Raw genomic sequence first — 15506 nt, 5'->3', positions numbered from 1 at the left:
CACAAACACAAATTAATGTCACAAAAACCTGAGAGAAGAAGAGATTATTTCAAAGAGGGAGTGGTCAACTATGATGAACCTGCTGAGAGGTCAAAAAGTTGAAAACAAAGAACTGACATTTCTGGCAATATGAAGTTCATGGTGATTTTGGTAAAAGTGATTTCAATGACAAAATGAAGTAGAAAAGTAAAATACAGTGGGTTTCAGAATGGATGAGTGGTGATGAAGTGAAGTCAGTACATTTAGAGCATTCTTCTAAGATCTGGGTTTGGGGGCCAACGATGTGGCATAGAGGGTAGGGCCACCGCCTGCAGTGCCAGCACCCTATATGGGCGCCAGTTCGTGTCCCAGCTGCTCCACTTCTGACCCAGCTCTCTGCTATGGCCTCAGAATGCAGCAGCAGATGACCTAATTCCTTGGACCCCTGCACACATGCGGGAGACCCAGAGGAAGCTCCTGGCTCTTGGCTTCAGATCAGTGCAGCTCTGGCAGGTGCAGCCAATTGGGGAGTGAACCAGCGGATGGTCTTCCACTCCCCACATGGTCATTAATGGCCAGAGCTGGGCCAGGCTGAAGCCAGGAGCCAGGAGCTAGGAGCATCTTCTGGCAGGGCCCCAAGCACTTGGGCATTTCTCTGCTGCTTTCCTTGGGCACATCAGTAGGGAGCTAGATCAGAAGTAGAGCAGCTCGGAGTTGAATTGGTGTTCATATGGGATGCCAGTGTACCTGATACAGCACAGCAGTGGCCTTGGACATTTCTTTTTTTTTTTAAACTTTTATTTAATAAATATAAATTTCCAAAGTACAACCTTTGGATTATAGTGGCTTTTCCCCCCATAACCTCCCTCCCACCCACAACCATCCCATCTCCTATTCCCTCTCCAATCCCATTCTTCATCAAGAATCATTTTCAATTATCTTTATATACAGAAGATCAACTTAGTACATACTTACTAAGTAAAGATTTTAACAGTTTGCACCCACACAGAAACACAAAGTATAAAGCACTGTTTGAATACTAGTTTTACTGTTAATTCTCATAGTACAACACACTAAGGACAGAGATCCTACATGGGGAGCAAGTGTATAGTGACTCCTGTTGTTGATTTAACAATTGACACTCTTATTTATGATGTCACTAATCACCCGAGGCTTTTGTCATGAGCTGCCAAGGCTATGGAAGCCTCTTGAGTTCACAAACTCCGACCTTATTTAAACAAGGCCATAATCAAAGTGGAAGTTCTCTCCTCCCTTCAGAGAAAGGTACCTCCTTCTTTGATGGGTCATTCTTTCCTGGAAATTTCTTAGAACATTAGAAATAGACTTGCCGTATGATCCAGCAATCCCACTACTGGGTATATACCCAAAAGACATGAATCACAGAGATATCTACACTATCATATTTATAGCAGCACTGTTCACAATAGCCAAAATTTTGAACCAATCAAGATGTCCATCATCAGATAAATTGATAAGGAAAATATGGTATATATACACAATGGAATATTTTTCAGCTATAAATAAGAATGGAATTCGACCATTTGCAGCAAAATGGACACAACTAGAGGACATCATGTTTAGTGAAATAAGCCAGACCCAGAAAGACAAATAGTGCATGTTCTCCCATATAAGTGGGAGCTAAAATTTAAAAAGAAAAAAAGGAAGAAAAAAGAAATGCCTGTGTGTATCAGAATTGCGGCAAATATAGTTTTGTAAAGCTTTGTTTACCTTTGTCAAACCAATCGTTGAGAATGTTATACTGCTATAGTTTTAATGATCTCTGATTACTTTAAAATGTACTATATATGGGTGAAATGGTCATTTTTCCATTCAATTATTGTTTATAGCCATTGTCTATATTTCTACTAATCTAGGGTCTTTCTGCATTTTACTTGTTAAACTTCTTATTTGGTGACGTATTAAGCCTCTTTAATGTAATTTTAAAATATATTATGTCAAAAAAAAAGAAAGGGAGAAAGGGAGGGTGGGAGAGAGAGAGAAGGAGGGAGAGAGGGGAGAAGGGAATATCATTAGGTTCTTAAAATTTTATCTACAAATCACATTGAATCAGTTAAGAAAACTAAATTTAAAAAAAATAAACATGCATCAAAGTTTAGGATATAGAGATTATAGATCTGCTTGAGATTAGGGTATGAGTTTGACTTTTCTCCATTGAGGCAAGTCCTGCATCTCTAAAAGTAAAGGAAGAAATGGGAGACAATCAAAGCAAATCTGGTAATTTTTGTTTCTTATCACGTTCCTGCCTCATTTAAGGAACTAGAAACTACACTGAACCAGAAAATAAGGATCAGAGTAAAAACTGGTAGCAAAAATTGGTTTCTAAGTTGGCCAACATGAAGATCAAATAGTAAGGCCTCCTGGAAAAGTAGTAAGATGGGAATCTGGGAAATGAGCTTGAAACTCATCTCTGTTGTTAATTACCACATCTGTGCAATTTAGTCATTCGCTCTATAAAGTGAGGTTTGAGGCCAGATAATGTTTCTCATATATGGACTTCAAGCCATCTACACTGTACTCATGCAGAGGTACTCAAGACAAATACAAACTGTTGGAACATACCACAGAGCTATGAGATTTGTATGCATTGACCAGACTAACAAAATTCAATTTTCAACACTTCTCTGTGAACCTGTGTATGCACTTTGAGGTCAAGTATTGAATAAATAAGATCTTAATTTTTTAAAAAATGGATAAAAGACCTGAACACACATTTCTCGAAGGAAGACATACCAATGGCCAACAGGTATATGAAAAAATGCTCAACAACACTACTCATCAGGGAAATGCAAATAAAAGCCACAATGAGCTGTCAACTCACATTTCTTAGGATGGCTATTATAAAAAGGACAAAAGATAAATACTGATAAGGATATAGAGAAAAGGGAATTTGTGCAGACTAAAGGTGAGAATGTAAATGTATAGCCATTATGGAGAATGGAAAACAAAACAAAACAAAACACTGCATGATCCAGCAATCCCCGTTCTAGGTACACATACTCAAGGAAAATGAAATCAATATTTTAAAGAGATATCTGCACTCCCATGTTCAGTCCAACATTATTCACAATAGTCAAAGAAGCAAATTGACCTAAGTGATATCAACAGATGCATGGATAAAGGTGGTATATGCAGACACATGGAAATATTATTCAGCCTTAAGAAAAGAGAAAGTTTGTCATTCCTGAAATATGGATGAACCAGGAGGATATTATGCTAACTTAAATAAATCAGGCACAGAAAAACAACTATTGGGGGCCTGTGTTGTGGTGCAGTGCAGGTTAACCCACTGCCTGTGATGCCAGCATCCCATATGGGCACCAATTTGAGTCCCAGTTGCACCACTTCCAATCCAGTTCCCCACTAATGTGCTCAGGAAAGCAGAAGACGATGGCCCAAGTCCTTGGGTGCCTGCAGCTCTTGGGAGACACAGATGGAGTTCCATGCTCCTGGCTTCATCTTGCTTCAGCTTTGGCCACTGCGGCCATTTTGGAATGGGAAGATCTCTCTCTCTCTCTCTCTCTCTCTCTGTAACTTTGCCTTTCAAATAATTAAACAAATAAATATTTTTTAAAAGAAGACAATCACTGAATGACCTCAATTACATGTAGAATCTAAAACAGTCAAACTCACACGCAGAGGGGGCTGGCGCTGTGGCGCAGTGGGTTAAAGCCCTGGCTTGAAGTGCTGGCATCTCATATGGGCACCTGGTTCTAGTCCTGGTTGCTCCTCTTTTAGTCCAGCTCTCTGCTATGGCCTGGGATAGCAGTGGAAGATGGCCCAAGTCCTTGGGCCCCTGCACCCGCGTGGGAGACCTGGAAGAAGCTCCTGGCTCCTGGCTTCGGATCAGCGCAGCTCCAGCCATTGCGGCCATCTGGGTAGTGAACCAGCAGAAGGAAGACCTCTCTGTCTCCTCCTCTCTCTGTAACTCTTTCAAATAAAATTAAATAAATACTTTTTTTAAAAAAAACCCTCATATGCAGAGTATAAAATAGTTGTTGCTATATTCTGAGTATTTGTTTCTGCCTAAAATTCATATTTTGGAACCTAATCCACAACGTGACGGCTCTAAAAGGTGTGATTGCTGAGAGGTGACTGGATTATGAGGATGAAGCCAGCAGAAAAGGAATTAGTTCCTTATAAAAGAGGCTCATGGGTAGGCATTGTGGCACAGAATAAAGAGCTGCCATTTGCAGTGCTAGAGTCCCATATCAGAGTGCTAGTTCAAGTCCCAGCTGCTTCACTTCAAATCCAGCTCTCTGTTAATGCACTTGAGAAGGCAGCAGAAGATGGCCTAAATACTTGTGCTCTTGTCACCCACATAGGAGACCCAGATGGAGTTCCAGGCTACTGGTTTTGGATTGGCCCAGCACCTGCTGTTGTGACCATTTGGGGAGTGAACCAGAGGAAGGAAGATCTCTTTTTCTCCTTCTCTGTCACTCTGCCTTTCAAAGAAATAAGATTTTTTTTAAAGAGACTCAAAGGAATTTGTCCCTTCTGTCATGTGAGGACACACTGACAAGGCACCACCTTTCAGGTAGAAAGTATGCCATTACCAGATACTGAAACTGCCTGCACCTTGCTCTTGGACTTCTCAGCCTCCACAACTGTGAAAATTAAATTTCTATTTAAAAGCTGCCAACTTTATGGTAGTCTGTTATAAAAGAACGAATGGACTAATACAGTTGTTGCCAGAAGTAGAGGTGGGGGAAATAGGAAGATGCTGGTCAAAGGTACAAACTCTCAGTTGTGCAGGATGAATAAATTCTAGAGATATAATGTACAACATGGTGACTGGAACCAATAACACTACATTGCATATATGAAACTTGCCAAGACAGATATCTGATGTCCTTACCACAAAAAATAGGTAATACGGTGTTGTGGTGGGTATATTAGCTTGACCATAGTCATTTCACAATATAGACATTTATCAAAACATCACATTGTACACCTTAAATTTACACAAATTTTGTCGATTATGCTTCAATAAAGTTGGAGAAAAGTGAAACACGAAAAAAATAAATAGGAGTGTTTTTCAAAGAACCAACTATTGGACCCATCTAGCAGCAATGAATAATCAGGTACAAAATTTAGTTCTGAGAAGTAAACTTAAAAAAATTGCTTGTGGGACGGACGCAGGCCACGTCCTGCGTAGCCATGGCGTCTAACGCTACTACGAACCCATCGCAGCTGCTGCCGCTAGAGCTTGTGGATAAATGTATAGGATCCAGAACTCACACTGTGATGAAGAGTGATAAGGAAACTGTTGACACCCTTCTTGGCTTCGATGACTTTTGAAATCACACCAGAAGGAAGAAGGATCACTGAATTAGATCAGATTTTGCTAAATGGAAATATTACAATGTTGGTCCCAGGGGGAGAGAGGCCTGAAGTGTGAGCAGATTTCCTTGACTTTCGTTAGATCCTGTGTTGTCTTCTAGTGGCAACAACACGGTTTGTTTTTAACTTTTAATGTTTAGATCCCATAAAGCTAAGCTTCCCGTTAAAGGGAAATGCTTTGAAGATATATTGTATAACCATTTTGTAAGTTAATCATGATTATTTTGGAAAAAGAAGCGAAGAGTTTGTTTTTGGAAAACTAAGACAATAAATGTGTCTTTGGTTAAAAAAATATTGCTTGTGGGAAGTGAGCAATTGTGTAGTGGTTATGCCGCTGCTTGGGATGCCTGTAGCCTATATTATAGTACCTGGATTCAAATCCTGGCTCCTCTCCCAATTCCAACTTCCTGAAGAGGCAGTGGGTGATGACTCAAGTGGCTGGGTCCCTGCTGTTCAAGGGAGACACGGCTCCCAGCTTCAGCTTGGTCCAACCCTTGTTGTGGGCATTTGGGGAATGAACCAGGGGATTGAAGATCTCTCAATCTGTCTCTTTCTCTCTGTCTCTCAAATAAGTAAAACACACATACAAATTGCAAAATGTGAGAATGAAAAATATATTTCTATAGTAAAACTTAATATTATACATGTTGATTACATATTTATTTTAATATAACAGCCAGAAACCAAGGACTGAATTACTTTTTAAAGTTCTCAAGAAAAGATTACATCTTATTTATCTCCATATCCTTACAACCTACATTACCAATGCCTGGTATGTAGTAGGTACACACAAATGTATTTAAATTAAATAATTTATAATTACTTTTTCAAGGCATTATTATGTCACCATATTGTGAATAAATGGTCATACAAAGAAGTCTTAAACTGAAGGAATTAGAAAGCATACACCAAGGTGAGTTTTAGTACAATAGGTAAATAATCCAGGGATGGTTATTAAATTTAATTGTTTTTATCTGATTCTGTGCCTCAGCTTCTTAGTCTGAAGAATGAAAGAGTGGTAATAAATTCTAAAATTATTTAATACTGTTAAATTTGTCTATGACTATACGAGGAGTATATCATGAACTCTTCTTTATCTTACACATAGAAAAATTTTATTGACTCATGAACACCATTATATCCAAATATGTGAGATTTTGTAACTTTAGTTACAATATAATAGTTGTTAGTCTTAGTTATTAAACATTAGGAAAGACATACAGATAAAAATACTGTATTATTTATAATTCAATTATAATGAAAGGATCCATTTCAATACTTTATGTGCTCCTGCTTTAATTTTCCTATGTTTAATTATTAATCTTTCCATTTCTTCATTGACCTAAATGAGTCATTCATCCCATACAAGACATTTGGCTGCCCTTGGTGTTTAGACTCACTTGGATTTTAGTTTGATTTTTAACTAACAACTTATCAAGTATCTTTGTAAGGCTTTAAAATAACTAAAATGATTCCAAATATTTTAAATCAAAATATATTTCATAAAACAAGGAATAAAATAAAGAAAAATATTTCATGGCAAGGAAAAAATAATCTGTATATCAGACTTTGAGATCTGGAATCAGATCATAAACATTTAAAATTAAATATAGATTTGTATATGACCCACATTTTATGCTTATAATGGTAATCTGAAACGATTATGCTTTTTGAACCTAAAACAAAAGGGAAAGGTGCTTTTTAGCAAAGAATGGACTGATACAGAGACCACAAACATTAATGTCATTTTCTAAACTTTCTAAAAAGGAGGTGTTATGCTTTAATATTTACTAATTAACATATTTGGATACATAAGTAAACATTTTACAATCACATAATATTCATATGACTTCATCTTAAAAATGTACAACTGTCTATGTAAAATATTTTTAAAAGCAAACAAAAATATGAAATAGTACTAATCACAACATAAAGTACAATTTTTAAAGTCATAAAGAATACCCCAAGGTCCTTAGTAAAGTAGAATCCATTTCAGAACAGAGACCAATTACTACATTTTAAGTATTTTTTATAAAGATCTTAGAAAATCAATTAAAATTCTAAGCTACTGTGAGTACTGTAAAATAAATTGATATTACTATGAGGCTAAAGTGACTAGAAGACCTTATTACTACAATTTGTCTTTGGACCAGCCTTACTCTTGACCTACTGAATCAACTGTATTTGTTTAATAAGATACTCAGGTGATGCACATAAGTATTAAAATTTAAAGAATCATTGCCCTAGGGCCTAACTTTCATTACTACTTCAGAAATATTTTGCATTTATTTGTGCTAGGAATAACAGAGATATCTGAACCAAGATTTAGTAAATTCAGTTTGCTACTGAAAAAACTATTTCTCTTTATGTATTTACATATGTAAATACCCAACAAAATTTCCCATCTATTTAGGTAGATAATTGATACATATAAATCAAATAATTTAAAAATAAATTCCTTTTTCTCTAACTTTAAATGACAGGATAATCCAAATTATGCATTTGAGAAACCAAGAAAATATTACATTAATAATTTAAAATTTTAAATAATCTTTTTGAAATTTTTATTTATTTATTTTTATTTGACAGGCAGAGTTAGACAGTGAGAGAGAGAAAGAGAAAGGCCTTCCTTCCATTAGTTCACCCCCCCAAATGGCCACTACGGCCAGTGCACTGTGCCAATCTGAAGCCAGGAGCCAGGTGCTTCTCCTGGTCTCCCACGCGGGTGCAGGGCCCAAGCACTTGGGCCATCCTCCACTGCCTTCCCGGGCCACAGCAGAGAGCTGGACAGAAAGAGGAGCAACCAGGACTAGAACCAGGCGCCCATATGGGATGCTGGCGCTGCAGGCGGAAGATTAACCAAGTGAGCCACAGCGCCGGCCCTTAATTTTAATTTTTTTATACTTTTATTTAATAAATACAAATTTCCAAAGTACAACTTTTGGATTATATCAGCGTTTCCCCCCAAAACCTCCCTCCCACCCACAACCATCCCATCTCCCACTCCCTCTCCTATTCCATTCTTCATTAAGATTCATTTTTAATTATCTTTATATACAGAAGATCAATTTAGCACATATTAAGTAAAGATTTCAACAGTTTGCACCCACACAGAAACACAAAGTGTAAAGTACTGTTTGAGTACTAGTTATAGCATTAACTTACATTATACAACATAAAGGACAGAGATCCTACATGGGGAGCAAGTTTATAGTAACTCCTGTTGTTGATTTAACAATTGACACTCTTATTTATGACCTCAGTAATCATCTGAGGCTCTTGTCATGAGCTGCCAAGGCTATGGAAGTCTTTTGAGTTCACAAACTCCAACCTTATTTAGACAAGGCCATAATCAAAGTGGAAGTTCTCTCCTCCCTTCAGAGAAAGGTACCTCCTTCTTTGATGACCCGTTCTTTCCACTGGGACTCCCTCACAGAGATCTTTCATTTAGGTCACTTTTTTGCTACAGTGTCTTGGCTTTCCATGCGTAAGAAACTCTCATGGGCTTTTTAACCAGATCAGAGTGCCTAAGGGCTGATTCTGAGGCCAGAGTGCTGTTTAGGACATCTGCCATTCTATGAGTCTGCTGTGTATCCCACTTCCCATGTTGGATCGTTCTCTCCTTTTTTATTCTATCAGTTATTATTAGCAGACACTGGTCTTGTTTATGTGATCCCTTTGACACTTAATCCTATCTTTATGATCAATTATGAACTTAAACTGAAAAATGATCACATTTTAAAGAATGCTCTCTTACTTTGGTAACTTTCAAATGATTCAGTCAGCAACTTCTCATCCTAAACTACTTATATCAATATTCTGATAACCTCTAAATTCTCATTTTCCCACAGGATTCACTTTTATTAAAAGAGCTGAAGCCCTGTACCAAATACACACAGAAACACCTGGAAATTCTGAGCTTTTTAAACACTACAAGCATAGCTTTCATTCATGTTTTAAACATAGGAATAGAAAAGATAACACCTGAAAAACAGATGGTGAGGCCAGTGTTGTGGCATAGCAGGTAAAGCTGCCACCTGCAGTGCCAACCTCCCATATGGGCACTGGTTCAATTCCTGGCTGCTCCACTTCCAGTCCAGCTCCCTGCTAATGTTACTGGAAAGCAGTGTAAGATGGCCCAAGTCCTTGGGCCCCTGCAATCACATGGGAGATCTGGAAGCTCCAGGCTTCTGGCTTCAGATTGGCTCAGCTCTAGCCATTGGGGCCATTTGGGGAGTGAATCAGCAGATGGAAGACCTCTCTCTATGCTTCTACTTCTCAAATAAATAAAATATTTTAAAAAAGATGGTTTTTGATATTTTCTAATTTGTCAATTTGCTATCTAGGCCTTTCAAAATTAATCTAATATAAAGTAATACATCTTCTCTTGTAATGTTGTGGATGATGGGATAGGTTCCTGCACATTCTAGGACAATTTCATGGAAAATATTAAAAACATACGTTTCCTGGGGCCAGCGCTGTGGCATGGTAGGTTAAACGCCACTTGCAGTGCCAGCATCCTATATGGGCTGCAGGTCAAGTCCCTACTGCTCCACTTCAATCCAGCACTGTGCTAGTGGCCTGGGAAAGCAGCAGAGGATGGCCCATGTCCTTGGTCCCTGCACCCATGAGGAAGACCCTGAAGAAGCTTCTGGCTCCTGGCTTCCAATCGGCCCAGCTCTGGCCATTGCAGAAGTGAACCATTGGATGGAAGATCTTGCTCTCTGTCTCTCCTTCTCTCTGTCTGTAATTCTGTCTCTCAAATAAATAAATCTTTTTTTTTTAAATGTACTTTTCCTAAAGCAGAGAACAAACTCAGTGCCATTATTTAAACATCATTCAAGCTTCCATGATAAACTTAGAATAGTTTTCAAACAGTTTACTCCAAATATTTACTTACTTACTTATATACTTTTTTAAATTTCAGGGTTTAGGTTGAATAACTCTAAAACAGACAGAAATATCTTTTTTAAAAAAATATTTATTTATTTATTTATTTGAAAGGCAGTGTTACTGAGAGGCAGAGGCAGAGGCAGAGGAAGAGACAGAGGCAGAGGCAGAGGGAAAGAGAGGTCTTCCATCTACTGGTTGCTCCCCAAATGGCAGCAATGATCAGAGCTGGGCAGATCCAAAGCCAGGAGCCAGGAGCTTCCTTGGGGTCTCCCTCGTGGATGCAGGGGCCCAATCACTTGGGTCATCTTCTACTGCTTTTTCAGGCCATAGCAGAGAGCTGGATTGGTAGTGGAGCAGCCGGCACTTGAACCGGTGCCTATAAGGGATGTAGGTGCTATAGGCGGTGGCTTTAGGTGCTATGCCACAGCGCCGGTACTGAGAAAATATTAACTTTAATAACATTTACCTGAATGATCTTCTGCTTTTTGGATGCATCAATAAGTTATTTTAATAAAATATGTGAATATTTAAATTAGACTTACTTGAAGATGAAAGATTTAAAATGTCTATTAGATAGCCTAAGGGCAATTCAATCATACAGAGTATCAAAATTTTCAATAAAAATAATCATATAATCATCATATAAATAATATTTACCATTTATTTATGTAAAGTTTTCTCCTATGTTTATATTACACAAAATGAGTTTATCTTATAAAAGGTAACATTATATTGTGAGGATTTTTAGAAAAAAATCTTTTTTCAACAGAAGACATTACCTACTAAAAATTACATGCTGTAAGGAGAATCTGGAGTCTTAAACAACTTAGTTTGAACATATCCTCTCAAAGTCTAGTTTTTCATACTGGGGAAAATAGACACAAGCTATCAAATACTGACAAAAAAATGGATGCCATGATGGATGGTGAGAAAGGAGGTAGAGAAGGAGAAAAGACATCCAAGACTTAAATTTTTTTCATTCAACTTTATCCACAGTTTGCATCGGTAATATACATTTAGTGTTCCATTTATTTTTAAATGCATCAGAAAATCAATTGATAGATCTGTGACCAATACAAACATTTCTGAATTCTTCAAAAAATTCATTTAGAAAAGTCATTAAACTAGCATTCTATAAAGATAGTTATTAAACAAACAGTAATGCATTTTTACTCATTTCAATTCTAACATATCCAACATCACTTCTTTCTTGTGCCATACAGTGGTAAAATTTAACAGAAATAGTTATCTTGAATTTTTAGGGCCTGATAAAATATTTTAGCTTGATTATTTACCTCTCATCAAATCACAAACCCATTTGAATAATGATAATTCTTAATCCAATAACTGATGAAGTAAATATATAATAACCATAAAACATTTAGAATAAATGTCACACTTAACTACTAAAAGAAGTACATCAGAGCCTTGGTGCAATATTGTCCTCGGAGACTATACCATGAAACTGCTTTAGAGGTGGCGTTGCCTTTTGGCACAATAGTATTGATGAACTGCTATGGTATCCACCTCAAATGGACCCGTGTTACATGGAATTTTGCTCTTGCAGTGAAGAATGGCATAGTGTGGTTCTAGTGTATTTTCTCTATAAAGAATAATTAACTCACAAGTGAAATGAGTAAGAAGATGACCTATAATTTTACTACTATTTCAATGATATGAAACAGGAAAATACTTATAAAAGAATTAACAGATTAATAAGGAATTCTATAACATGATAACTGAAAGAAGTATGAATGCTGCAGTTTTACTGGTCACTTAATTTGTAAGTCAAATTTTTATATTAAAAAGTCATCAACTAAGGTATTTAACATTTCTTACCCTTATTATCCAAGTTTTCATTAGGGAGATTGACTATGTTACTGAGATATATGTGTGTGTGTGTGCGCTTAGGTCCAACTGAAAAATAATAACTAATTAGCTCAAATATTTAAAGTAATAAATTACTAATAATTTAATTTTTTAACTTTATGGTAATAAGAAGCTTTAATTCTTTACAAGCTCCAATTTTACTTTTGGGGAATGTAAAGAACACATCTGTGTTCCAAAGCCAAAATATAATTATATGGCTTCATGGCAATTCATCAAAAAATGTAGAGTTGTCCCTAAAGCAACCCTTACTATACCATTTGGCACACTAATTCTACCTTTTATGTATACCCTTTGAAATACCAAGGCCAACATTTTTAGTAAGTTGCATCCATATTAAGAGGTAACAAGTGCAAATGATCACATATTTAAGATATGATACTTGCCTGGCTACTATAAAAGTAATTATTAAGGTTCTCCTATAGGAACTGAGTTATTCATTACAGTAATGGTTTTGAAAAATTCCTGCACAATTACCAACATATATTTATCCATCTCTAAATTAAACAAGGACTTTATGTAACAAAGTATATTATGAAAAATATTTATGGAATGGTCTGTGTTTACTTCAACACCAAGTTAATTGAGAATCATAAGGTGTATAGGATCCACAAATGGCCAGATTTCAAATAAAAAATCTATTCTCATTTGCTACTTTCTGAATATAGCTAAAGGCAGGACTGACATAATGTTTCTAAAAATCAATATATAAACCCAAACTTTGGCAGTTGTATCAAAATGTCCTTGATAATCAGTACTTCACTAGTTCTCAAAAATGTTACTGTTTTGTGTAACATTTTCATTACAGAAATAAAATACTCTTCAAATAATACATTTTAAAAGATGATTAAGTTTTGCAAAATTAAATAGCATAAATTAAGCATATTAACATTGCTTTTTTGACAACATGAAATAACCAATTTAAGGAAAACTGCAATGGACTAACTAAAAATCACAAGTGTCCAATTGTGATGGATAGTTAAATCCTCACATATTATTGACCTTACAAAATCTACTAAAATATTTTAAAGTTCCATTGAGTCTATTAATACATAAAAAGAAAATTGCAAAATTGCTTAAGACTATATAAGAGTCATCAATTACACAGGCACTTCACATGTAAACAATCTACAATACAACTTAAAATATTTTGGCACCAACCTATAATACTAAAAGAATTTAATATAAAGCCAGAGTTCTGTTTTTTCTACTACTTTTTTTCTAGAAAACTAAGACCAAAGTTTGAAGAAATTGTGTATAAACCAGAATAGAAGCATATTAAATAACTCAAATATAGAACAGTTTTAAGTTGCTTAAAAAAAAAAGGTTTCCTTTATCCAGATGTTTGCTACTATGCTTTGATGTAAAAAAAACTAAACCTAATGTGGTTATTAAATTGAAAATACATTTAAGTTTAGTATCAATTGGCATTCTGAAAAAAGCTAAAGGTTATCAACTGACTTAGTAAAAAGAGAATTTGAATTTATCAAAAACTCTTATTAAATTAATCCAGTTTTCTCCCGAAAGAAATTTGGGCAACTCAAAGTTCAAATTTGATGTTTTAATATATATTTTTTTAAAACCCTAAGGCTCTACCTAAGGCAAACTATTTTTGATGTGAGGTGACACTCTTATTTATAAATTTGAGAAATCTGAAATTACTTCAAATAAATTAAACTAACATTAAAATTGTAAAATGTTGTATCAAGCCATAGAAAGCTGGGATGCCTTGATTGTAGGTAATTCAAGGAGTGCCTGAACAGTGACACCAACTTTCACAAGACCTCGTTCTTCCAAAATATGATGAGGCAAACACAGTCTTTCCTGAGGGGGAGGAAAAAGGATATTTGAGCACTTATTTTTTTAGTAGTATAATAAAACTTCAGTCAGAAACAAATTTTTAAAGCACATTTTCTGTAAAATTTCAAGTAAAAATACACAATTCTAAGGTTTCAATTATTAACTTATACTAAGAAAGGGTAGCGTTGGCCTTGTCTGAAATCTGTCATTCAACACTTAAACATCTTTCTCCATATAGAAAACGTTCTTAAAAGAATAGGTCAGGCCGGTGCTGTGGCTCACTAGGCTAATCCTCCGCCTTGCGGCGCCCGCACACCGGGTTCTAGTCCCGGTCGGGGCGCCGGATTCTGTCCCAGTTGCCCCTCTTCCAAGCCAGCTCTGCTGTGGCCAGGGAGTGCAGTGGAGGATGGCCCAAGTCCTTGGGCCCTGCACCCCATGGGAGACCAGGAGAAGCACCTGGCTCCTGCCATCAGATCAGCGCACAACGCGCTGGCCGCGCCGGCCGTTGGAGGGTGAACCAACGGCAAAGGAAGACCTTTCTCTCTGTCTCTCTCTCTCTCACTATCCACTCTGCCTGTCAAAAAAAAAAAAAAAATAGGTCACCCCTTCTGCCTTTCCCACTGATATCTTTTTTAAAGATTTATTTATTTATTTAAAAGTCAGAGTTACAAAGAGAGAGGGAGAAGCAGAGAGATCTTCCATTCGTTGGTTCATTACCCAATGGTTGCAATGACCAGGACTGGGCCAGGCAGAAGCTCGGAGCCAGGAGCTTCATCTGGGTCTCCTACATGGTAGGCAGAGGTCAAGCACTTGGGCCATCATCTGCCGCTTTTCCCAGACCATTAGCAGGGAAAGTGCAGCAGCCAGGACTTGGACCTGAACCAGTGCCCATATGAGATGCCCCTGTTGCAGGCAGTGGCTTAACTCACTGTGCCACAGCACCGGCCCCAATCACTGCTATCTTATACTTATCCTTGAAGAATCTGCTAAAATTACTTCAATGACAATCATCAATACTTTCTTAAATGCCAAATTGTACACATTTCCACTTGACTACCATATCACAGCATGCCATTACTTACCACATTTCTTCAGACCTTATGCCTCCCTTGTCTTCTGGGGCATCAATACTTTTACTTCTTCAGTTTTCCTGATAGCAACTGTGCATTAGCTTTTGTTAACCTTCACTGATCTAATATCCTAAAAGTTTCTAAGATTTCACTTAGACTTTTCACCCTTTTCTCTTTTTATATGATATCCTCTGCTTGGTATTTTCATCCATTCCCATAGTTTTAAATATCCTTCCATATGGATAAAGATTTCTAAGTCTTTATTTCCTCCCAAGATGTGTGTATTAAGCCCCAGATACAAATGTCAACTGATACAGTCAAACAGATGTCAAAAAGACACTTCAAAAATCAATGTGTCCAGAGCAGGAATATCTCTTCATTAAATAAACTCGTCCAGATTCTGTATTCTATATTTCATTTAGTAATACACTATTCACTCTCCATTGGCATAAATCTGGGAATCACAACAGTTTTGTCATTCTTTCTTACTTCCAT

At 36.7% G+C, this 15506-nt stretch overlaps 1 protein-coding gene and 1 pseudogene across 4 annotated transcripts in view; one reads left to right on the top strand and one right to left on the bottom strand.

The window, feature by feature from the left end:
* Positions 1–5158: 5158 nt before the first annotated feature.
* On the top strand, positions 5159–5419 carry LOC138847522 (U6 snRNA-associated Sm-like protein LSm5 pseudogene; annotated as a pseudogene).
* Positions 5420–10895: 5476 nt separating this feature from the next.
* The window catches only part of LRCH2 (leucine rich repeats and calponin homology domain containing 2), a 197033-nt gene continuing 192422 nt past the window's right edge, over positions 10896–15506 (bottom strand). For all 4 annotated transcript variants that reach the window (XM_051827273.2, XM_051827275.2, XM_051827272.2 and 1 more), the window contains one exon: positions 10896–13965. In XM_051827273.2, coding sequence (XP_051683233.1) covers positions 13846–13965 — 120 coding nt within the window. In that variant the 3' untranslated portion in view covers positions 10896–13845. The remainder of the gene's footprint in view (positions 13966–15506) is intronic.

This window comes from Oryctolagus cuniculus, chromosome X (genome assembly GCF_964237555.1).
Source record: "Oryctolagus cuniculus chromosome X, mOryCun1.1, whole genome shotgun sequence".
Taxonomy (NCBI): Eukaryota; Metazoa; Chordata; class Mammalia; order Lagomorpha; family Leporidae; genus Oryctolagus; species Oryctolagus cuniculus.
This window is presented reverse-complemented; position numbering and strand designations above follow the sequence as displayed.